At 59.7% G+C, this 21,681-nt stretch overlaps 1 protein-coding gene across 2 annotated transcripts; it reads left to right on the top strand.

Moving 5' to 3' along the window:
- Positions 1-8,263: 8,263 nt before the first annotated feature.
- Positions 8,264-20,785, top strand: LOC117649854 (ras-responsive element-binding protein 1-like). Of its 2 annotated transcripts, none has more exons than XM_034393029.1 (9): positions 8,264-8,649; positions 9,919-10,403; positions 12,323-12,451; positions 12,824-13,055; positions 13,410-13,706; positions 13,788-16,013; positions 16,305-16,525; positions 16,847-17,783; positions 17,878-20,785. In XM_034393029.1, exons 2-9 carry the CDS (start codon positions 10,084-10,086, stop codon positions 18,418-18,420), a joined length of 4,905 nt encoding a protein of 1,634 aa, XP_034248920.1. In that variant the 5' UTR covers positions 8,264-8,649; positions 9,919-10,083; the 3' UTR covers positions 18,421-20,785. The 2 variants fall into 2 exon arrangements, with proteins under 2 accessions (XP_034248920.1, XP_034248911.1); XM_034393020.1 differs by having other exon boundaries at positions 8,264-8,537.
- Positions 20,786-21,681: the final 896 nt, after the last annotated feature.

Raw genomic sequence — 21,681 nt, forward strand, 5'->3', positions numbered from 1 at the left:
TGCCCGCTGCCCCCATCCGGTCTGGGCGACGCAGGGCGACGCCGAGAGTCCATTTCGTCGCCCCGTCTCTCTCGCACCCATACGGGGCGCCCCACGAGGGCGAGAGAGACGGAGCGACTGCCGGCCGTGCCTCGGCCCGTGCGGCGTGCGGCCGGCGAGGTCGCGCGCGTGCGTGCGCGTAACGGATGCCGACGGATACCATGGGACTTCCCTGGGCCCTCCGGGTCGGGCACCAGCAGCCTCGCTCTGTCTCTCTCGCACTGATGGAGCGTCCCCTATAGGCGCGAGAGAGACAGAGCGACGAAAACGACTATCGGAACAGAAATGTCCAGCTGCCATTTTAGCCGATTTTGCCGCTGTGCGGAGTGCTCCTGACGCGACGCGTTCTTGTTCTGGTGTGGTGACCTCTAGTGGTGACCCGGCCGGCCTGCGTTTCGTCGCGCTGTCTCTCTTTCACCCAACGGAACGCCTTATGAGTGCGAGAGAGACAGAGAGTCGATGTTCGGAACCGCTCTCTGCGGCGTCTCAAACCGACCCGAGGCCGCGGTGTGCGTGCTCTTTGTAAAGCTGGCACTGCTGCAGACTGATTCCAATCCAAAAGTCGGTCTCGTCGCTCTGTCTCTCCCGCACTCGTGGGGCGTCCCCTGTGGGTGCGAGAGAGACAGAAAGACGAAAAACGCGTCTCGGAATCAGTCTTCTGGCTGTGGTCTGGACACCGGGGGACCCGCCGGATCCACAAGTGAGGTGCTGCAGACTGATTTCGCTCACTGCTCTTGTTGCTCTGTCTCTCTCGCACCGTTATGGGCAGAGGACAGAGAGAGAGAGAGAGAGAGAGAGAGAGAGAGAGAGAGAGAGAGAGAGAGAGAGAGAATGAGTCTGCTGGCGGTGCGCGCGTGGTGCACGCTGCGACGCGGTGGACCACGTTGACGTGACACCCGAGGCGGCGAGGCGGGCGAGGCACGTCTGGCCGTCTGCACGGCCGTCTGGACTTGGCTCTGACTCAGCTCAGCTTCCGTCCATACGGGGCGGCGGGGGCGGCGTCGGCGGCTGAAGACGCGGAAAGGAGAGCAGACCGCGAGTCAGAGAGGGGGGGGGAGGGGGGACTCGCGAGGCTGGCGAGACGCGCACGCCGGTACAGGGTTGGCACGATGCAGACTGATTCCGAGAGTCCGCCTTCGTCGCTCTGTCTCTGTCGCACCCGCACGGGGCGCCCCATGCGTGCGAGAGAGACAGAGCGACGAAGGCGGACTCTCGGAATCAGTCTGCCGGCGGCGTAACGGAGAGTCTAGACGGGAAGAAGTTGCCGAACCCGAGAAGGCCGGCCGCTACAATCGGGAGCAGCGCTTTGGCTCCACTACACTGCGCTCCGCGCTCCGCAGCAGCCGAGAGTCGGTTTCGCCGCGCCGTCTCTCTCGCACTCATGGGGCAAGCCGGGCAAGCCGGACAGGTGCGACAGAGACGGCGCCGGAAACGACTCTCCTGCAGCCACGCGTCCGCGCGGCCCGTTGCGGAGTATGAGGAATCGATCGGTCGGATTCACCTACACTGCTCCCGTCGGGTTGTCTCTCTCGCACCCCTATGGGACACCCCACGAGTGCGAGAGAGACAGACCGACGAGCGCAGTGCTCGAATCAGTCTCCTTATGTACAACACCTACGCCGTGTCATCAACAAAGTGGGGCTCGATTTCGACGCTCCGTCTCTCTCCCACACATGGGTCCTGTGCCCCGTGTGGGTGCGAGAGAGACAGAGCGTCGGAAACGACTCTCAGTCTGCTGGACCCGGATCGATCTCTCGAATGTCGGCAGTCCGGCGGCCGTCTAGACGACGCGGAGACGACGCGGCTCGTACGCTGCAAGGCGACGCCGCGACGCCCCAGACTCCAGACGGGCTGCTCTCGATTCCGGAAATTGACGCTGGTGTCGTGTGGCGGGCGGAGCGGGGCGGGCGGGGCGGGGCGGCCCCTGGCAACAGCAGCGAGCTCTGCCCATCTCGTGGGGCGTCGTCAGGACCTTTGAGCGGCCCGAATAGTAGAAAGAGTCCCGCGCCACTCTCGCACGCGCTGCAGGCTCGGCCGCTGTCTCTCTCGCACCCCCACGGCCCCACGCGCCGCCCCATGGGTGCGAGAGAGACCGAGCGCCAGCCCTCTGCAGTCCTCCAACGGCTGCTGGCCGGGCCTAGCGGGCCGCGCGCCGCGCCTGGGGCTGGCTCGTGCCTCGTGCCGGAGGTGCCGGCCAGAGACGACAGGTGTATGACCAGACAGGTGCTCCCATGAGGAGCCTCCTACTCGGCCGCCTCGCCCGCCTCGCCCGCTTCCGGGAGGCACCCTGCCTTCTGAATAGGAGAGGGTTTGGTGTTTGGCGCGCCCTGCCGTCCTGCGGGGCGGGGCGGGGCGGGGCGGCCGGTGCCCTCTCTAGACTCCACGCCGCCTCTCTCGCACCCCCAGGGCACGCCCCGGGAGTGCGAGAGAGACAGAGCGACGACGGCCTGCTGCCCCGGCGACCGGGCGGCCGTACCGAATCGCGTTACACACGTTACGGCGCGGGGTTGTTTACCTCACGCGGCCGGGAGTTGTGGCGCACCAGCACCAGCTGGGGCCGTGCCGGGGCCGTGCACTGTCGCACAGTGGGCCAGAAGACCGGTGGAGGCGGACAAAACGATAGACGCGTTTTGAGCTCCCAGAGTCTCTAAATGGGACTCGAAACGAACGTGTGACCCCACCAATGGATTGCTTTCGGAACGAGCAATCCATTGGTGGGGTCACACGTTCGGCTGGAGTCCTGTTTGGCGACTCTGGAGCTCAAAACGCGTCTAGGGTTTTGGCCGCCCCCGCCGGTCTGGCCCACTGTGCGCCCCTGGAGTGCGACGCGGACGGGGCGACGAGGAGGCTCTCCGGAATATGAGTCTCCATAGGCTTGGCGCGCTTGGCGCGTGAAACACAGCCACCTTGTGTGAGTCACTGCAGCAGTGCTCCTGAAGGCTCCATTAGAGGCGTGTGGATAATAAGTGCGCTGCCGGCCACCTCGGGAAACTCTCCGCCGACGACGCGAACCACGCGAACAACACGCGGGGAGCGTCGCCGAAACAGACGCCACGCCACCAGCAGACTGATTCCGAGAGTCGTTTCCGTCGCTCTCCCGGGGTCTCCCCCGCACCCACACGGGGCGGCCTACGAGTGCGAGGGAGACAGAGCGACGAAAACGACCCTCGGAATCGGTCTGCAGGGTCTGCAGACACCGGCCGTCAGGTTGCCGAGTGCTCCTAGAGAGCGGCTCGTAGCTCTGTCTCTGTCGCACCGCCTCGTGACCTCAGCGCGCTCCGTGAGTGCGAGAGAGACAGCAAGCACTGTTCGGAACGAGCCTGCTGGCCGCTACTGGCCGACCCAGGGTCAGGGACTGGCGGTCCAAAGAGCGGTCCGATCGAACGGACCGAACCCGCGGCCCAGCACAGCGCTCCGTCTCTCTCGCACTCGCTGGGCGCTGCGTAGGAGTGCGAGAGAGACAGTCGGCCTGCAGTCCGCGGCAGCCACCCCGTCACGCCCCAGCACAGCCACCTGGAACCACGAAAAACGTGTTCAAATTTTTCTTGCATTTTGCTGTTTGTTTTCTGCCGTTTCTTCCTTCATAGCTCGTCGATGTCGCGGCCGCGTAGGCAAATGAGGCGTTTACATAGTATTGGTACTGACGTGACGTGTTTGCTTGACCCTCCGCTCCGCGAGCAAGGCGAGAGGGCTGTGCACGCATGTGCCGATCCGGGCGGCCAGGCAGGCAGGCAGACAGGCGGGTGATCTCGCTTTGCATTTTAGTTCGGACTTGATTCGGTCGGTTTCTAATGAAGCAGACGACGTTGGTTGGGATCGGCCTGCTCGGCCTGCTGGGCCTGCTGCAGACTGATTCCGAGAGCCGCATTCGTCGCTCTGTCTCTCTCTCACTCGTGGGCCGCCTCGTCCTGGTGCGAGAGAGACAGAGCGACGAAGGCGACTCTCGGAATCGGGCCGCAGGACGGCGCGCTCTCGGACGCCATTGTATTTAAATGGGGGTTCGCCGAGCCGAGGTCCGCGTTGACGCGTATGGAGGCGAGGCGCGAAGCTCGAACAACACCCGTGACCTGTGGAACCTGTGGCCTGCCGGTGGCCTGCCGGTGGCACCTGTGGACAGTCCCGCAGCCCCGCACAGTGGGCCAGAAGATCGGTGGAGGCGGTCAAACTCCGAGACGCGTTTTGAGCTCCAGAGTCGATACATGAGGCTCGAACCGCACGTATGACCCCACCAATGGATTGCTCTCCGAACGAGGAATCCATTAGTGGGGTCACACGTTCGGTTCGAGTCCTGTTTAGCGACTCTGAAGCTCAAAACGCATCCGCCTCCGCCGGTCTTCTGTCCCACTGCGGCCTGGCGCCCAGGGCAGCGGCTCGGCACCGAACCGCGTACGGCGTAAATAGATTCTGATGCAATGTACGCCGGCTACCCGCCGAGCCATTTCCAAGAGTCGCCTCCTCGCCCTGTCTCTCCCGCACCCTTACGGGCGTCTCTGAGTGCGACAGAGACAGCCCGACGGAATGAGTCCACCCGCCGCGCCCCGCGGCCGCAGAGTGCGACAGCCGACTGATTCCGAGACCTGTCGTTTTCGTCGCTCTGTCTCTCTCGCACTCATGGGGCGTCCCCTGGAGGTGCGACAGGCACAGAGCGTCGAAAACGACTCTCGGAATCAGCCTGCAGGGTTCGCGTCCTGGCGGCGTGCAGTTCAAGTTGAATCGAGGGGGCTGTGCGAAATCGCCTCGGAGTTGTGCGTAAGCAGCTCTCAAGGCCCGCAGTGCGAGTGGATCCAGTATAGAGTCACACTGCCAGACTACAGGTGCAATACTCTGTACGTACCATGCCGCACCCTAAAGTTAGAAGCAGTCGGCAAGACTACCCCGTGGGTCGACCTACAGTGGGCTGACAGCCTCCTCCCCCTCCCCCTCTTCACCCTCCTCCTCTTTCCTCGGACGAAAGACGCGAGATGAAGACGTACAGAATGCAGTCGAAATGGGTGGAAAGTCCCGCTGAGCCCGAGTGACAAGTAAGTGACCTGGCGCGCGGACTGGGCTACGTGGCTACGCGTGGCTACGTGTCTTTGAGGAGCCAGGATGCTTCAGTCACAGCCTCCTTGGTATGCGCTGGCTGTGCGCCCCGCGCCCCCATCCCCGCAGAGGTGGCTTTGGCGCACCTTGCTGACAGCCCAGAGTTTTATGATCCTTGTCATGTTTTCTTCTCCTTTCTTTTCCACGGGCCGCACAGCGACGCACAGCGAGGCGGGTGGGGGAGGGGGCGGGGGCGTTTTTCCGTGGAAGCTCGGTACGGGAAAGACGCGCTACTCGGAGATGAGGAGGAGGCGGGCGTCTTTCGCGCGACCCGGTAAACAGCCCCACAGCAGACTGAATCCGAGAGTCGTCCTCGTCGCTCTGTCCCTCTCGCACTCTTGGGCCGGCCCGTACCGGTGCGACAGAGAAAGCGCGACGAAAATGACTCTCGGAATGCAGGCAAACACTGCCCGGTAACTGCCAGGCAAGGTGGCGATCGCGACGCACAGGTAGCACACTGGTAAGGTGGCAGGGTGGGGGTCGGCCGGGTCGGCTTGCGGATTCCGGCGCCGCGTGGACACTGCGGTCACTGCGCCGCTTTGATGGCGATGACGATGACGGTGGCGATGCACAGTGGGCCAGAAGACCGGCGCAGGCGGACAAAATTCTAGACGCGTTTTGAGCTCCAGAGTTGCCAAACAGGACTTGAGCCGAACGTGTGACCCCACCAATGGATTCCTCGTTCGAAGAGCAATCCATTGGTGGGGTCACACGTTCGGTTCGAGTCCCAGCGACTCAAAGCGCGTCTCGAATTTTTGCCACCTCCACCGGCCTTCTGGCACACTGTGCGATGGTCATGGTGGTGAATGTGGTGATGATTTTGCAGTGTCGTCACAGTCAATTGAACGAGCAAATGCGTGCGACGCTGAGTGAGATGGCTAAGATGGGCCGTTCCAGGAGGAGGCCGGGGAGGCTGAGGCTGTGTCGATGGATAACGGTGAAGGCCTGAAGGCCGGCCGGAGCCAGCGGGCCGATTCGGACGAAACAGCGCTCGCGCCGCGCGGTCTCTCTCGCACTCTTAGATAATTCCGATCGGTGCGAGAAAGACAGAGTGACCTCCTCGGAATCAGTCTGCAGTCAGGTTGACATGCAGCGTGCGTACAACACAGTTTTGACAATGCTCCTTTCTCCGCCTCCTTCGGGCCTGCCCCATCCCATAGCTCCCCGACGCAGTGCCACGCCACGCCGAGCCTCGCCGAGCCTCGCCAAGCCGAGCACAAAAGCTGAAGCGATTTGTCGACTTAGCGTTGGTGGTCGGCGTCTGTTGTGGCAGTAGTCGGTGGTGGGAGTGGCGGTAGCAGTGTAGTAGCCGCTCGTATTGGTTTCAATCGGAGGAGCAACTCTTGCAGCGTAAGGTGCACTCGATGCCATATCCAGTGGTGGACACACACACACACACACACACACACACACACACACACACATACACACACACACACGTGGAATGTTCTAGTGTGGTTCCGCATCCCTCCGCTGAGGCGCGTGGCGCCACGGAGCAGCGCTTGGCTCGCGGTCGCTTCACGTGTGGCCCCGGCCCCTCGCGGCAGTGAGTCCGCGGACCTGGGAGAGGGAGAGAGAGAGAGAGAGAGAGAGAGAGAGAGAGAGAGAGAGAGAGAGAGAGAGGACACGCGCAGTGTTCGCCTTCACTGTTGAGCCTTTCCTGCGTGTCGTAAAAATTATAACTCAAATTTCAAAGCTAGAAAATATTTGGTTTCTTTATCCTTGTACTATGGTTGGTGTGGTTCGAGAACCGTTGGGGCCGACGCCACCATGGTCTCGGACTCGGATGCAATGCTCTCGACGGCGTGCTCCCTTGGTGGTCACGTCCGTCGTCCGCAAGGCCGCGGCGCCCCGCCGCACTGTGGGCTCGAACGTGTACCCCGCCAATGGATTGCTCTCCGAACGAGGAGTCTATTGGTAGGGTCACACGTTCGGTTCGAGCTCCATTTAGTGACACTGGAGCTCAAAACGCGTCTAGAGTTTTGGCCGCCTCCACCGGTCTTCTGGCCCACTGTGGGTCGCGGACTCGGACTGCTATCCTCGGCGGCGTGCTCTTGGCGGTCGTGTCCGTCCACACGAGTGCCGCGGCATAACTCACGGGGCGCGGCAAGGCAGGGCAAGGCGCGCCGCCGCGGTCACGACACGACGAGGCCCAGGTGTCTCGATGCCCCCCCCCCCCGGCCCCTCGCGGGCGGGTGTAGGGTGCGTGGGAACACACGCGCGATAACCCCCGCACCGCGCCGTCGGCGTCCCGGACGGCGTCCCGGACGATGTCCCGGACGGCGGCGTCCGCGTCCAGGTGGCTCGCTGCCCCCGTGCCCTTCGGTACCTTCGGTCTCCGGGGGGTTGGGGGCACAGCGCGGACAGTGCACAGCGCACACACACCCACACGCTCAATAAATTAAGCCCCCACCTTAAAATTTACATTAACAGCAGCGACCCGCCATTGTCTGAAAACTTGTCTCGTTTCCTCTGTTTCAGGAGGGTCCTCCCGCCCCGTCCTGCCCCCTTCCGCTCCGCCGAGTACGTCAGTACGTCAGTACGTCCGCCGCGGGCGACATCTACGTATCTGCCCACCGGCGGCCCGGACGGCCCGGACGCCGCGGCCCGGCAAGGAGACCGGGGACGCCGGGGAGGGGCGAGGCGGCGGAGAGGCAGAGAGGCAGAAATCGGCGGCCGTCAAGGAGTCGCGGTGCCTCAGCCGGCCCGGCCCGCACCGCCGCGCCGCCACGCCCTGCGCCCTGCGCCCCTCGATGTCCGCCATGTCCGCGGAGGATGAGGGCCGGCGGGGCAACGGCCAGGGCGTAGCGGGCCAGGGCGGCCAGGGCGGCCACGGCCTCAGCAGCACCGCGCGGGGGAAAGCCCCCGCCGCCCCCGCCGCCCCCGCAGCCCCCGTCGCCCCCGCCACCACCCGCGCCACACGCCGGACGGGGGCGGGGCCGCGCGGGGCGGAGCCGACGGCGGGGGGAGGGGCGCGGGCCAGCAAGATGCCTCCGCCGCGGCCAGTGGTGGGGACGCCGAGCCTGGCGGGCCTGGCGGGCCGGGCGGGGGGCGGCGCGAGCGACGCCGCCGTCGGAGGGGAGGGCCGCCGACGCGGCGCGCTGCAGCCGCCTCAGCCACCGCAGCAGCAGCGACTGCGGCAACGGCGGCTGCAGGGACCGGCGCAGCAGGCGGAGCAGGCTGAGCGCGCTGCGCGGGGAGAGCGGCACCAGCAGAAGACGAAGACGAGGGCTGCATTTAGGGATAGGCTGCGGAGGAGCCAAGACGCACGCGCGCCGTCCGAGCCGTCCGATGCGGCTGCCACCAAACGGCTGTCTGCGTCGACTCGAAACGCAGAGCCACCCAGTGGCACCCCTAGTACCGGCGTCCCGAGCGGCAACTCTAGTGGCCCCGCGGACAAGAAGATGCTGAAACAGGTAGGCATCACTACGGCAGTGATGCACTGAGCCTAGCGTCGTAGTGTAGTGGCTGCAGGCTGCACCGCATCGAGGACCTTCTCCGAGTTTGTTTCGCCAGGCCTAAAGTGTGGTGTGTTTCTTTTTATTTCTTTCATTTTTTCGTCCTTTCTGTTTTTTTGTGCCGGGCTGTGCTTCCCTCCAATGGATACCCAAAAGTGAATCGGTTAGGCAAAGTGATCATCGTCATCGTCACCAGGACTTGCGTGTGTGCGGCTGTGCGCGTGTGTGTTCAGTGAAGAATATTCAGTGCTGTGTTGTGATCGCGCAAGTCGTCCTCGCCGCTGAGGACTCCGCGGACCGCGGCCAAGACCAGGACCTGCCCCCAGGACCTCCCGGGATGCCAGTGATCCTGGCGGTTGATTGTTGTCGGACCGCGTCGCCGCGGCAACAGCAGCCCAGCCGCCCGTCCGCTCCGTCCGCACCTGTGCGATGTGTGAACAGATGGCGTAGCCGGCCGCGGTCTTACCGCCAACCGCGGCAATGAATGCGTCGCCGTGACGCGAGTGGTGCCGGGTTCAAATCCGCGTGGAAGCGACCCTCTTTTTTTGTCGCCCGTCTGCGCCGCGGAGGTCCCTCGCGGAGGTGACTCTGACTCGCGCCGCGACGCGCCTCGACGGGGCGCCCGGCCGTCGCGGTCCACCGCGGCCGCGTCGCGTCGTCTGCCGCGCCATTCAGAAGAGCGGTTCGCCGCCCTGTCCCTCTCGCGCCGTGAGGAGAGCCCCGTGAGTGCGACAGAGACGACACGACTGTTCTGAATCGTCGCATCGCTATCGCCGCCGGTCCTCGGTCCGGACTTCATCCTCCGACGTGCCTTCGCCTTCCCATTGTGATTGCGCCGCCCGTCTCCTGGCGTTTTCACGCGCCGATCCTCGCGTCGCTTCCAATTACGTGTCTCTGTCGGCCCCGCGGCGTAGTGCGAGAGAGAGGGGCGTCGCGGACGCGTTCGACGCGGTCCTCGAGGATGCGCCTTGGCCTTGGCTGCCTTGGCACGCGCGGTTTCCGATACGCGACACGCGTGGTCCAGCTGGTGATGACGACGATCGCGGGGGTGGTGGGGGTGTCTTAAGACAGTTCCGCAAATCTCTCACGGTGCTCAAATTACCGGTATCCTTGACTCTCCGCATCTTTCTTGCACTTTTTATTTACTTTTTTACCTCGTGGGAACTTGCACGTCGTCTTTGCAAATTTGTTCGTTCCTCGCACCGCACCCTGATGCACCCGGGCGTGGCGTAGCCAGGCGTAGCTGGGGCTTACGTAGCGTGTTGTTTGAATTTGGCGCCTTTTTCCGCCCGCTTGGTTGGAGGCAGTTTGTTGAGTGATCTCTTCTGTTGCCCCGCAGTGCGCGTCCCCGGCCGAAGCCGACACAGAGGAACCTTCCCGCGCTGCCGTGGGCCTTCTCGGCGTCGTCGCCGGCCTCGAGGACAAGAAGCAGGAGCAGGATCAAGAGGAAGCAGCTAGTCAGAACACGGCCAACGAAGCCAGCGAAGACAACGAAGCCACCGACATGACCACCGCCACGTCGCCGCCCCCACCCCCTCCGGACACGGAGCAGGCGCAGCACCGCGCCGGCGTGGACGCGGACGGCCCCGCCGCCGCCGCCATGGACGTCGACGTCGTCGACGACCACACCGAGACCACCTCCCTCACAGACGTGTCCGCGCGCCTTGTGTGCGCGGTCTGCGACGGCGTGCTCGCCACCGAGGCCGCCCTGGCCTCGCACCTCCAGGACCTCGGCCTGAACCACGCCGGCGGCGGCGACGAAGTCCAAGGCTTCGGCTGCCGCGTCTGCCGCCGCGTCTTCGACCACGCCGACACGCTCGACCGGTGAGTCACCCATTCTAGGACCTCCGCAGTGGATTTGCCAGAAGACAGGTGGAGGCGAGGGTGGAGGCGGCCAAAATTCTAGACGTGTTTTGAGCTCCAGAGTCGCTAAATGAGGCTCGTACCGAACGTGTGGCCCCACCAATGGATTGCCGTCGTTACAAGGAATCCATTGGTGAGATCACACGTTCGGTTTGAGTTCTGTCTGACTCTAGAGCTCAAAACGCGTTCAGAATTTTGGCTGCCTTTACCGGTCTTCTGACCCACTGTGCGCTTTATGCCGATCGGTGCTTTCGCTGCTCTTTCTCGCACACTCACTGGCCGCCCCGTGAGTGCGAGAGAGACGGAGCGTATAGAACGGGAGCCGTTGATTGAAAATGACACGGCGGGTCATCGTGTGAAATTCCTTCCCATGCGGAAGCAACAAGCGTCCTGGCCGAGGCGGACACCCCCCTCGGCTTGCACCCCGTCGCGCCGCCTGCGCCGCCGCGTCCCGGAGTGGACAGACCGGACCGTCCGGCGCGTGGCGCGTGGCTCCCGGAGCAGGCCGTGCAGTGCATGCCGTGCAGGCCGTGCAGGCCCCCGTCCTGCCCGGCCGGTCCGCCAGAATGCCTTCCTGCCGCGCCACCTCTGCGACACCGGTCGGACACCGCGACAGGTGTAGCCTGCAGGCTGATGCCGCTCGCCGCTCCGTCTCTCTCGCACCTTTGAGGGGCGCCCCATGAGTGCGAGAGAGACGGAGCAGTGCTCTGAATCAGCCTGCTGGAGGACACCGAGGCAGGGCGCCACTTTCCGGCCCAAAAAAGTCGAAACTCGCTGCAACGCTGCAGCTCGCCCGACCGGCGGCAATTTAGGAATTTCAGTCGCGCGGATGACGCTAGCCTGCAGACTGATTCTGAGAGTCGTTTTCGTCGCTCTGTCGCGCTCGCACTCACGCAGCGTCCCGTATAGGTGCGAGCGACGAAAACGATGCTCGGAATCGGTCTAGTGGCATTCGGCATGCGTTGCAAGCTGCGGCCCGCGGTGTCGGTGTCCGCGAGGATGACGGTCTCGAGTCCAGCGCGCGTGTCTGTCTGTCTGTCCGTCCATCCGTCCGTCCGTTGGTCCGCCGGAAACCTTCCTCGGCGCGCTTTTTGTCGCTCTTCGTCGGTCGCTCGCGCGGACGCGCCTCCAAGGCTCCACGCACTTGTGCCGCCCGGTCCGTCAGAAGTGCGTGCTTTGGTCACTCCGTCTCTCTCGCACTCACGGAGCGCTCCGTCGGGGTGCGAGAGAGACGGAAAGAGCCCGCCGCCGCCGGGCTCAGTGCTGCAGTTCACGCTGGCGCGTGAAAAACCGATGACTTCTCAGCATGTACATTACATATTTTCCCGGGCCGAAACTGTCTCGTTTTTGTGCGTGGTTCGCGGCCAGGCTAATTGGTGCAAACCATCTCGTCCTTGCCGGCGAGCAACGCTGGAGCAGGCAAAGGAGAGAGGATCCCACGACCGCGGCGCGCCACGCCACTGCCACAACGAGCCGCCTTGTCTATGGGAGCGCCTTGACATTGCCGCTGCCCGCCTTAAAATGCACGCCGGGAAAACAATGCGCAGCCGGTATTCGAACCGCCGAGTTCGCCTTCGATCTTCGATCGCCGCTCTGCATTCCGCGAGCTGCCCGTCGTTCCTCACGCTGTCGATGACGGACGCGACACCGCGCCGGGGGAGGGGGAGGGGGAAGGGTGCGGGACCCGGTGGGGAGTGGGGGTGCCAGTTGGGTGGCCTAGTGTCCCGGCGGCGCGCTAGCAGGCTAGCAGTGAAGCCGGTTGGGTTGCCTACCTTCCAGAGACGTGACATTCCTCTAGGTTCTTCCGGTTCCCCGTACTACTCCTTGTTCCCTGCCTCAAAGTCTCACCTTGGCCGCTCCGCGCGGCTCCGCTGTTGCAGGCACGTGCTGACGCACCCCGGCGAGCAGGTGTTCAAGTGCCCGCTGTGCGGCCAGGCGCTGCGCACCAACGGGGGCCTGGCGAGGCACGCCCGCAGACACCTGGACGGCCACATGGACCTGCTCAGGCCGTGAGTACACTGCAACCTTGCTTTACCCGGATTCTAACAAAAAAATTTTCTTGAGACACTGGTTTTGAGACGGTTGCCTCGGTGGACTTGGGGTAGCTGACTCTTGCTCAAGATATGACAATTTTGATCTCACGTCATACCAAATGTTGTTGTTTTTTTTTCAATAAAAACATCCCATTTGGTATGGCATGAGTTGAAAATAGTCAATTCTTGATTAAGAATCAGCTGTCCCACTCGAGTGGCGTTCATACATGACGGCGTATCCACTGTGGGATTCACTTTGAAGACGTTGTTCTGTCAGATGATCACTCACTTTTACCCCGTGTCCCATAATCACCCCACTTTGGACTCATTGATTGATTCCCGTTGCAGTGACTTGGCCAACATGAGGGGCACCGCCACCAAGCGGCGCAAGGACCCCGACGACACGGACTACGAGGTGGAGGCCAAGCAGATGTCGCCGGCCAGCGACGGGGACGCCGCCCCGGCCGCCCTGCCCGCGGCCGCTCTGCCCGCCGTGCCGCGCTTCACCTGCCCGGTGTGCCCGGCCTCCAACCCCTTCCGCGCGCCCTACCTGCCCGAGCTGGAGGCGCACCTGGAGCATGTAAGCAATCAATTAGGCCGCCAGCCCACAGTGGGCCAGAAGACCGGCGCAGGAGGACAAAACAGGAGGACTCAAGACGCGTTTTGAGCTCCAGAGTCGCAATCCAGGACTCAAACCGAACGTGTGACCCCGCCAATGGATTGCTCTTCGAACGAGGAATCCATTGGTGGAATCACACGTTCGGTTTGGGTCCTGTTTGGCTCGAAACACGTCTAGAATTTCATCCACCTCCACCGGTCTTCCAGTCCACTCTGCATCGCGCGGGCAGAGGCTACTAGTCATAACGAAAACGAGCTGGCTATATTGGTATTCGAACCCGTGCCTTACGATCCGCTGTCTTCCTCGCTGCCACAGAGCCACCGGGACTACAGCGTCTCGTGCGACCTGTGCGGCGGCACGTACCGCAGCGTGCGCGACCTCAACCTGCACGTGCACACGGCGCACCGGTCGGGCGGCAAGGCGAGCCGCGCCCGCGACGTGGTGGGCTTCAAGGACCTCACCTTCGTGGACTTCAGCAGCCGCAAGTTCGCCCACATCGCGCGCGCCGAGTGCGAGAAGAGCCTGCACCGCGCCGCCAGCCGCCTGCACCCCTTCCAGTGCGAGTGCGGGCTCGCGTTCCCGTGCGACTCTGCGCTAGCGATCCATCGACAGGTAGACACCGGGTTCGAATACCACCGCGCCAGCCCCGCGTAGCACTTTGTAGCATTCGTTAATTCTCGTGTCGCCTTGCAGGCCTGCCCCAACACGGTGTACGTCGACTCCCCCGCCGACCTGTCCCACGCCGGCGTCCACCTCGACGGCGTGCCCGCGCAGTCGCCCAAGGGAGACTTCTTCGCCAAGCTGGACCTGCTGAACAAGGCCACCAGCCCCGCCGCCATGGCCCGCCTGGCGCCGCCGGCCTACCTGGACCGCGACCTGGCCGACATCCCCAGCATCCTGAGCGCGAGCGCGGCCAGCGGCGTGGCCATGGGCACGGCCATGGGCCACAGCCACAGCAGCGAGCACGGCGAGGAGCGCGACGACCACGAGGAGCAGCAGGACGCGTTCGCCGCCGAGTTCCGGCGGATGAAGCAGCGCGGCGAGTTCCCCTGCCGCCTGTGCACCGAGGTGTTCCCCAACCTGCGCGCCCTCAAGGGCCACAACCGCGTGCACATGGGCCCCAGCGCGGACGGCTACCGCTGCAACATGTGCCCGCACTCCGCGCTGGACAAGGTGGCCCTGCAGCGCCACATGCGCACCCACAACGGCGCGCGGCCCTACGAGTGCGCGCTCTGCCGCTTCGCCTTCACTACCAAAGCCAACTGCGAGCGCCACCTGCGCAACCGCCACGCCAAGTGCTCCCGCGACGAGGTCAAGAGCTCCATCATCTACCACCCGTCCGAGGACCCAGGCAACGACCCCGAGCTTCAGCAGCAGCTGCAGCAGCACGGCAAGCTGGACGTGAAGCGGTCGCTGTTCGCCGAGCCCCTGCTGGAGGACGGCCGCCGCCACAGCCTGGACGTGGGCACCATGACGGCCTCCGAGGACGGCGACGACCAGCACCGCGACGAGCAGGACGACCCCGTCGACGATGAGGTCGCCGAAGACGGGCGGCAGTCGCCGCTCGACCTCAGCATGGTCCTGGACCTGTCCAAGAAGCGGCCGCTCAGCCCCGTCGAGGTGGACCTGGAGGCCGAGGACGAGATCCTGGCGGACGAGGACATAGACGAGGTCGAGGAGCAGCCACAGGACCTGTCGCGGAAGGCCTCCACCGAGTCCGCGGCCGCCCCCGCCACGCAGCTCCACGTCAACAACCAGTCAACCCCGCTGCAGTCGCCGGAGGCGGCGCTCCCCTTCCCGGGCCTCGGCTCGCTGTACGTGAACCCGTACCAGCTGGGCGTGGCGGCGGCCACCGGCCAGAGCTTGGGCCAGGGCCTGGGCCAGGGCCTGGGCCAGGGCCTCGCCCCGGGACTGCCGTTCCCGGCCTACTACCCCGGCCTGCTCCGCAGCCTGCAGTTCGGCCAGCTCGGTGGCGGCTTGGTGCTGGAGCCCATGCGCCTGCTGCAGCGCCCGCCCTTCCTGCCGTCCGGCGTGCCCGGTGTGCCCGGCGACTCGACTCTGCCCGTGCCCCTGCCCCTGCCGCAGGGCTTGACCGACGCGGCCAAGGACGAGCCCGCCTGCCCCGCCAGCCCCAAGTCGGAGCGCAGCATGTCTTCCATGTCGGCATCGGAGTGCCCGCAGCAGGGCCTGCGCGAGGGCCTGGGGCCCAGCAGCGGCAGCAGCACCGGCAGCAACGGCAGCAGCAAGCTGGTGATGAAGAACGGCGTGCTCATGCCCAAGCAGAAGCAGCGGCGGTACCGCACCGAGCGGCCCCACGTGTGCGAGCACTGCTCGGCGCGGTTCACGCTCTCCTCCAACCGCGAGCGCCACGTCAAGCACCAGCACCCGCAGTTCTGGAGCCAGAGGCACCGCGGCCCCAGCGGCGTGCCGCCCACGCCGCCAACCACCCCCGCGCCGCCCACCCCCATGGACGCCTCCACCCCGCTGCGGGCGCCGTCCGTGGACGCGGCCTTCATGCCGGCCGGTGGCAAGCACCACGACGAGGACGACGAGGACGAGGGTCTCGTTATCGACGAGGAGCGGCCGTCCAGCGAAGACCACCACCACCTCGACGACGGCGTGGAGGGTGACGCCGAAGACGACATGCACCACGCGTCCGCCGCCCCCTCCACGCCCGCCGCCGGCGAGGACCTGGCCAGCGTGTCCAAGCTGCTCAACAACGCCTCCATCCAGACGTTCCAGCAGTTCCTCCGCGAGGGCGACGAGCCCGTCGTCCCCAGCACCCCGTCCACCAGGGAGTCCGCGCCCGCCGGCCACGCCGGCCACGCCGAGGAGGGTCTCGGCAGCGAGGAGGACCTCGACGAGGAGGGCCTGGTGGCGGGCTCGCCCAGCGAGGGCAACAACTCGGGTAGTGAGCAGGTAAGCTTCGCGTTGGCATTTGTTGTCGAGACTGCAGTGGGCCAGAAGACCGGCGCAGGCGGGTGCCAAAAGTGCGTTTCGAGCACCAGAGTCAAACCAAGCGTGGGACCCCACCAGTGGATTCCTCGTTCGGAGAGCAATCGATTGGTGGGGTCACACGTTTGGTTTGAGCTGTCCAGTTTAGCGACTCTGGAGCTCAAAATGCGTCTGGAGTTTAGGCCGCATGAGCCGGTCTTCTAGCTGATTGTGGACTGTTTGGGCATCACTAACGCCTCGCCCTCCTTCCTCCAGGACAAGTCCGAGTCCGAGAGCGCGGCCGCACCCATGAAGAAGAAGAGCGCCTACTCCATGGCGCCGAACCGGGTGAGCTGCCCGTACTGCTCGCGGAAGTTCCCCTGGACGTCCTCGCTGCGCCGCCACGTGCTCACGCACACGGGCCAGAAGCCCTACAAGTGCCTGTACTGCCCGCTGCTCTTCACCACCAAGAGCAACTGCGACCGCCACTTGGCCAGGTAAGCGCACCTCCCACACAATGGGCCAGAAGACCGGCGCATGCGGTCCAAACTCGAGACGCTTTTTGAGCTCCAGAGTCGCTAACTGGGACTCGAACCGAACGTGTGACCCCACCAATGGATTGCTCTCCGAACGAGGTATCCATTGATGGGGTCACACGTTCGGTTCGAGTCCCATTTAGCGACTCTGGAGCTCAAAAGGCGTCTAGAGTTTTGGCCGCCTCACGGTCTTCTGGCCCACTGTGCGCCAGCCGCATGTGTGCCTGGGACTTCCCCGATGGTTCTGGCCTGGAGTCTGAGCCTCGTTGTGTCTGCTTGCAGGAAGCACAGCAACAAGAAGGACGCCAACAGCAGCAGCAGCGGCGTGAGCACGCTCAGCACGCCCAACAGCAGCACGACCAGCGTGTCGCCGGGCTCCTCGGCGGGCAGCGGCTCCCCGCCGGAGGGGCTGCTGACGCTGACGCGGCCTTCGGCGCTCAGCCCGCCCGGCCAGAGCTACCCGCTGAGGAACGTCCCGGAGCGGCCGTACCGCTGCCGCCACTGCCCCAGCTCCACCTTCGCCTCGCTGAGCAACCTCCGCAAGCACGTGGCCACCAAGCACACCGGCGCCTCGCTGGAGAGCTGCATCCTGCCCAGCGACGCCGCCGCCAACGTGAGCGGCTACGAGAGCCACGGCAGCGTCAGCGACGTGGAGCCCGCCGAGGACAAGGAGCTCAAGGCCGAGCTGGAGATGAAGATCCCCGTGTTCTGCCCCACCGCCGTCCTGGACCAGCCGCTCAGCCTGTGCAAGGTGGAGAGAGGCGACCTGGACGCCAAGTTGGGCAAGAGCCTCAAGGAGGAGGCCGCCCTGAACCTGCGCCGGCCGCCCGACCTGGACAGGCTGGACCGGCTGGACAGAAGCGACATCATGAAGGAGGCCCACAACAGCCTCATGTCCTCACAGCCTATCTCTGCCCCGGTCGTGAGCATCCCGGAGGGGAACGCCCGGCCCACAGAGGCGTCGATGAACTTGTCGTCGTCAGAACTGCCTTTCAAGTGCCATCTCTGTGACGGGAGCTTCACAGAGCGACAGGAGTGCCTAGACCACATTAGACTGAACCACGCGTCCGAGTACGAGATCTTGCTGTCGAAGGGAGCATTGGAGTTGAACGTCAACACTTCACCTGAGGACAACAATGTCATGGAGGAAAACCACCATGCGGATGGAGAGAACATTGAGCACATTCGTGGCAAGTTCCCAGACTACGCCAACAGAAAGGTAGAGCAACATATTCAAGTGACCGCAATCCATTCCTGTATTATCTAATCATTGTTTTGCCATGTGCTTACTTCTTTGCTTTCTTTGCCTCCAGGTAATGTGTGCATTTTGTATGCGCCGCTTCTGGTCTGCTGAAGACCTCCGTCGCCACATGCGCACCCACACAGGAGAACGCCCTTTCTCCTGTGATGTGTGCCGTAGGCGTTTCACCCTGAAGCACAGCATGTTACGCCATCGAAAGAAGCACAGTGATATCTCAAACAACAACAACAACAGTTTAAGTACTCCATTTGTGAATTCAACGGGTCCTGAGGATCTCTCACCCTCTGCAACCAGTGGCGAGGAGGAGGGTTATCATGTGAACATGACAAACCACAACAATAATAATATTAATGTGGCCGATGTGAGCAAAATGTACATGGCAATATGTGACAACCGTTTGAACCTGAAGCGCAGTTTTCGTAGAAATAACTTTCGTAGAAAAGAGGAGGAAAATAGTGGTCTCATAAGTAATCTCTTGGGAATTGGTGACCCCTCCATCATTGATAAAGTACTGCTCACTAAGTCGGCAGATGATGCTGAAAAACTTCTTGGCGTTTACAAGAACGGGAGCGTAAGTAGCAATGGGCGTACTTAATTATTTGTAACTCATTGTGAGAAAGGTGCTGTTGAAGTATATTTACTGTCTTACAAAAATCTCAATCCAAAGTTATCTATTTTATTTAAGTCCAAATATGTAAAAAGTTTAAGTCATTGTGTCGTTTTTAATTTTTAAATTGTAAAGCTTATGTACTTCCTGTTGCCATATATTTTTGTTTTTTTTTTGGACCTCTGTTCACACATACTCTGATGCTGGCAAATATATCAATGGGTAGACATGGGAAGGTAGACTGATTCAAGTAAGCCCTCTTCTAATGTATGCTTTTCAGACTAAAGTTACTTTGAAACCTTAAGAAACAATGGTCATTGTTATGTTTGTAAATATGGAAGATCTAAGTTTTAATTATATCTTCTGAACTAGCAACCAAAGCATGAGCCTGCATTTATACCTAGTCAGTACTGCGGGTGATTTGTTTAGTGGTTACAGAGTCTTTTTAAAGTCAAGAATGGACTAGCATTTTTTTTGTCTAGCTAAAATAAGGCAAGGACAGCTTAATTAATTGAAAATGGAGTGATTATGAGTTTTTACCAAAGATAGTGTAGCAAAATATTTCGATTTCTGGTTTGGCATTAACAGTGAAAGATTGTGGTGCATTTACTGCCTTGTCTTTTTCTCATTTTTATTTTTATTTGTGTACTTTGTTATGATTTTGAGCTATTGAGGTACCTGCCTTACTTTAAGGAAGTGCAATATGTCTACATTCCAAACCTAAGACTTGGTTGTCTCTGGATTACCAGGTGCAATTAGACTTGTCAACATTACTTTAAAACATTCCCTAAATTAAATTTTTTCTATTATTCTTTCCAAGCTCATTTTCATTCAGCTAAGCCTGTGTGAGATCTGTGAAGTAAAATTATTGCCATGTGACTTTACTTTAGAGATTTAGTAAATTGATTGGTTTTGTAGCATATGTACTTGTTACAAAAATTTAATCAATGATTTGGTTGTAAAAGTGAGTACTCAGTGGCTCATGAAACAGATACACCATGTTATCTTGTTTGGTATCTCAAACTGATCTCAAATATGTATTTCTAGTATTTTCTTCAATTATGTAATGGATGAGTGTACCTCTCTGTTAAGTCACTAGCTGCTGAGGCGTTCAAGTGTTTATTTTGAAACTTACTTGAACGCAATTGCTTTTTAATTTCTTTCTTGTCTCGTGAATACCTAGTTAAACTCTTTCATGACTCCATGATCTGTCATCTTAGCTTTGTCTAGAATGTCAAATTTAAGTGAAGTAAGTTAATTAATATAAAAATGACAAAAGGAGGTATAAAGTCTAATGCTTCACTCCTCATTTTGCAATATTGCAATGTATTTTATTTGCATTACTCTCATAGCTCCGTTTTTCATCTTTTTTTCTGTAGCGGTGTACTCTTGCATTAGGAAATGTATTTAATTTTTGTCTAAACGTACTGTGCCTGCCTTGTATATGAGGTTCACATGTTATTTCCCTTTTTCTTTTCTCTCTCTCTCTCTCTCTTTTTGTTTTGGTACTACTTGCAAGTATAGTGGGATTTCAAATTAAAGCTTTGTTTTCTGTTAAATGCTATCTCTAAAATCTTTCACTTAATTGTTTTGATCCACCTTATTTGAGTATAATTAGTCAAATCAACTCAAATTGTGTTTTTGAATGTAGTACATTCACTGTTTTTATCACCATTTAAGGTGAGTGCGTTAGTGTGATATATATACATATATATTATGACTGATAAAATCAGCAACCTAGTGTGCATCAATTTGTTAACAATTTCTTCTTTTAAATTACATAACTGAGTGGTTTGTCTTCTCTTTTGTGCCTATTGTAGAAATGTATTCAAAGTGGCATGAGCTTAGGGGAACTGTGCTCCTCAGGCTCTGTTTGATCTGTATTTTTTCAAAGCACACATCAGCTACATTCCAAAGCAGCTTCGTAGAATTTGTACTTAACATTGATTGAGTTAGTAGAGTATGTACATTATGTATTGAGTGTAATATTTCCTTCTTGTCTAAAACTGACTTTCATGTTTTTCATTGGGAAGCCAAAGTAAGCTAGTATAGTCTGTATTTTGAAATATTCACACCATCTTTTGTTTTTTACCGCACCTCATCTGAAGACTTGCCGTTCTCCATGAGGTCTCATTGTTCTGTCAAACTGTTATTCAAGTAATAAATGTGCCTTGGTGTACCAGTATCTGGCCTTGCATATCAATACATGTAAGAAACTACTGCCATACTTGGTATATGTTTGTTTTAATTTTTAAGCTTCGTTTGTTATGTTTTATGTAAATTATGATTGATCTAAAAGTTATCTATACATTTTATTAAAGTACTTATATTACATCCTCGATTTACCTCTCAATTCCGGCATCTTAACTTAAACCTTGCGTGTCCCTTCATGATAACGCGGCACTGTGCTTTCAGCAGTTGTGATTTAAAATAATTGAGACAGATACTTAAAAAAAAGGAAAAGATTTTACCTACATTTGGGACGAGCGTGGCCCATGTCACAATTCTAAAAAATCTTCAGAACACTTGAAAGAAAATCCCCAAAACTTCATCCTCTTCTTCTACATTATGTATGTTTCGACAGTGGAGCGCCGTGCAGGTAGGCAGCCCAACGCACACCGCGTGGCGAGCCCGTTCTGACGACCACAAGGGCGGCTGTGGACGATGTTTACCTTTCTGGTGCATGCTACTACTGAGGGTAGTGAGCTTGCTTGGAGGTGTACTTGGCCAAGCACGCCGTGTCCGAACTGAAGGCACCAAGGCTAAAGCTGACCCCGCGAGCGAACGGAAGCCCGATGGGCGCAGCACCCCCTTACCGAGTTGCCGAATACTACTTCGGGGGATCCCTGCAAATCACCAGGTGATCATCACTCTGTCCAGCAGCACGGTTTGGATGGCAGTGTACTACAGGGTAGGAACATCGGGTGACCTGAAATGTACGTGCAGAATGGTTGTTCTTATTTCTTTACCCCTTCTGTGGTACAGCGCCCGGAAGGTAGACCACTGTTTTGACACGTCACAGGGAAGACCTTTGTGCTCTCACTGAAGTGTGGAAAAAATGTGACTTTCATGTTAAGTTACATAAGATGATTACAATTCCAATGGGTTTTATAAGCTCCAGACAATTATTTACAAGAGTACATATCTTCCCCTTTTATTGTTTTCAATAAAAAGTAAATAAAAAATGAACAAATTAGTTATTTAGACACAGGCAAGTTTAAATCAGAGAAAGTTACAACCGACTCTGAC

The sequence above is a fragment of the Thrips palmi genome, unplaced genomic scaffold, assembly GCF_012932325.1.
Source record: "Thrips palmi isolate BJ-2018 unplaced genomic scaffold, TpBJ-2018v1 HiC_scaffold_10, whole genome shotgun sequence".
NCBI lineage: Eukaryota > Metazoa > Arthropoda > Insecta > Thysanoptera > Thripidae > Thrips > Thrips palmi.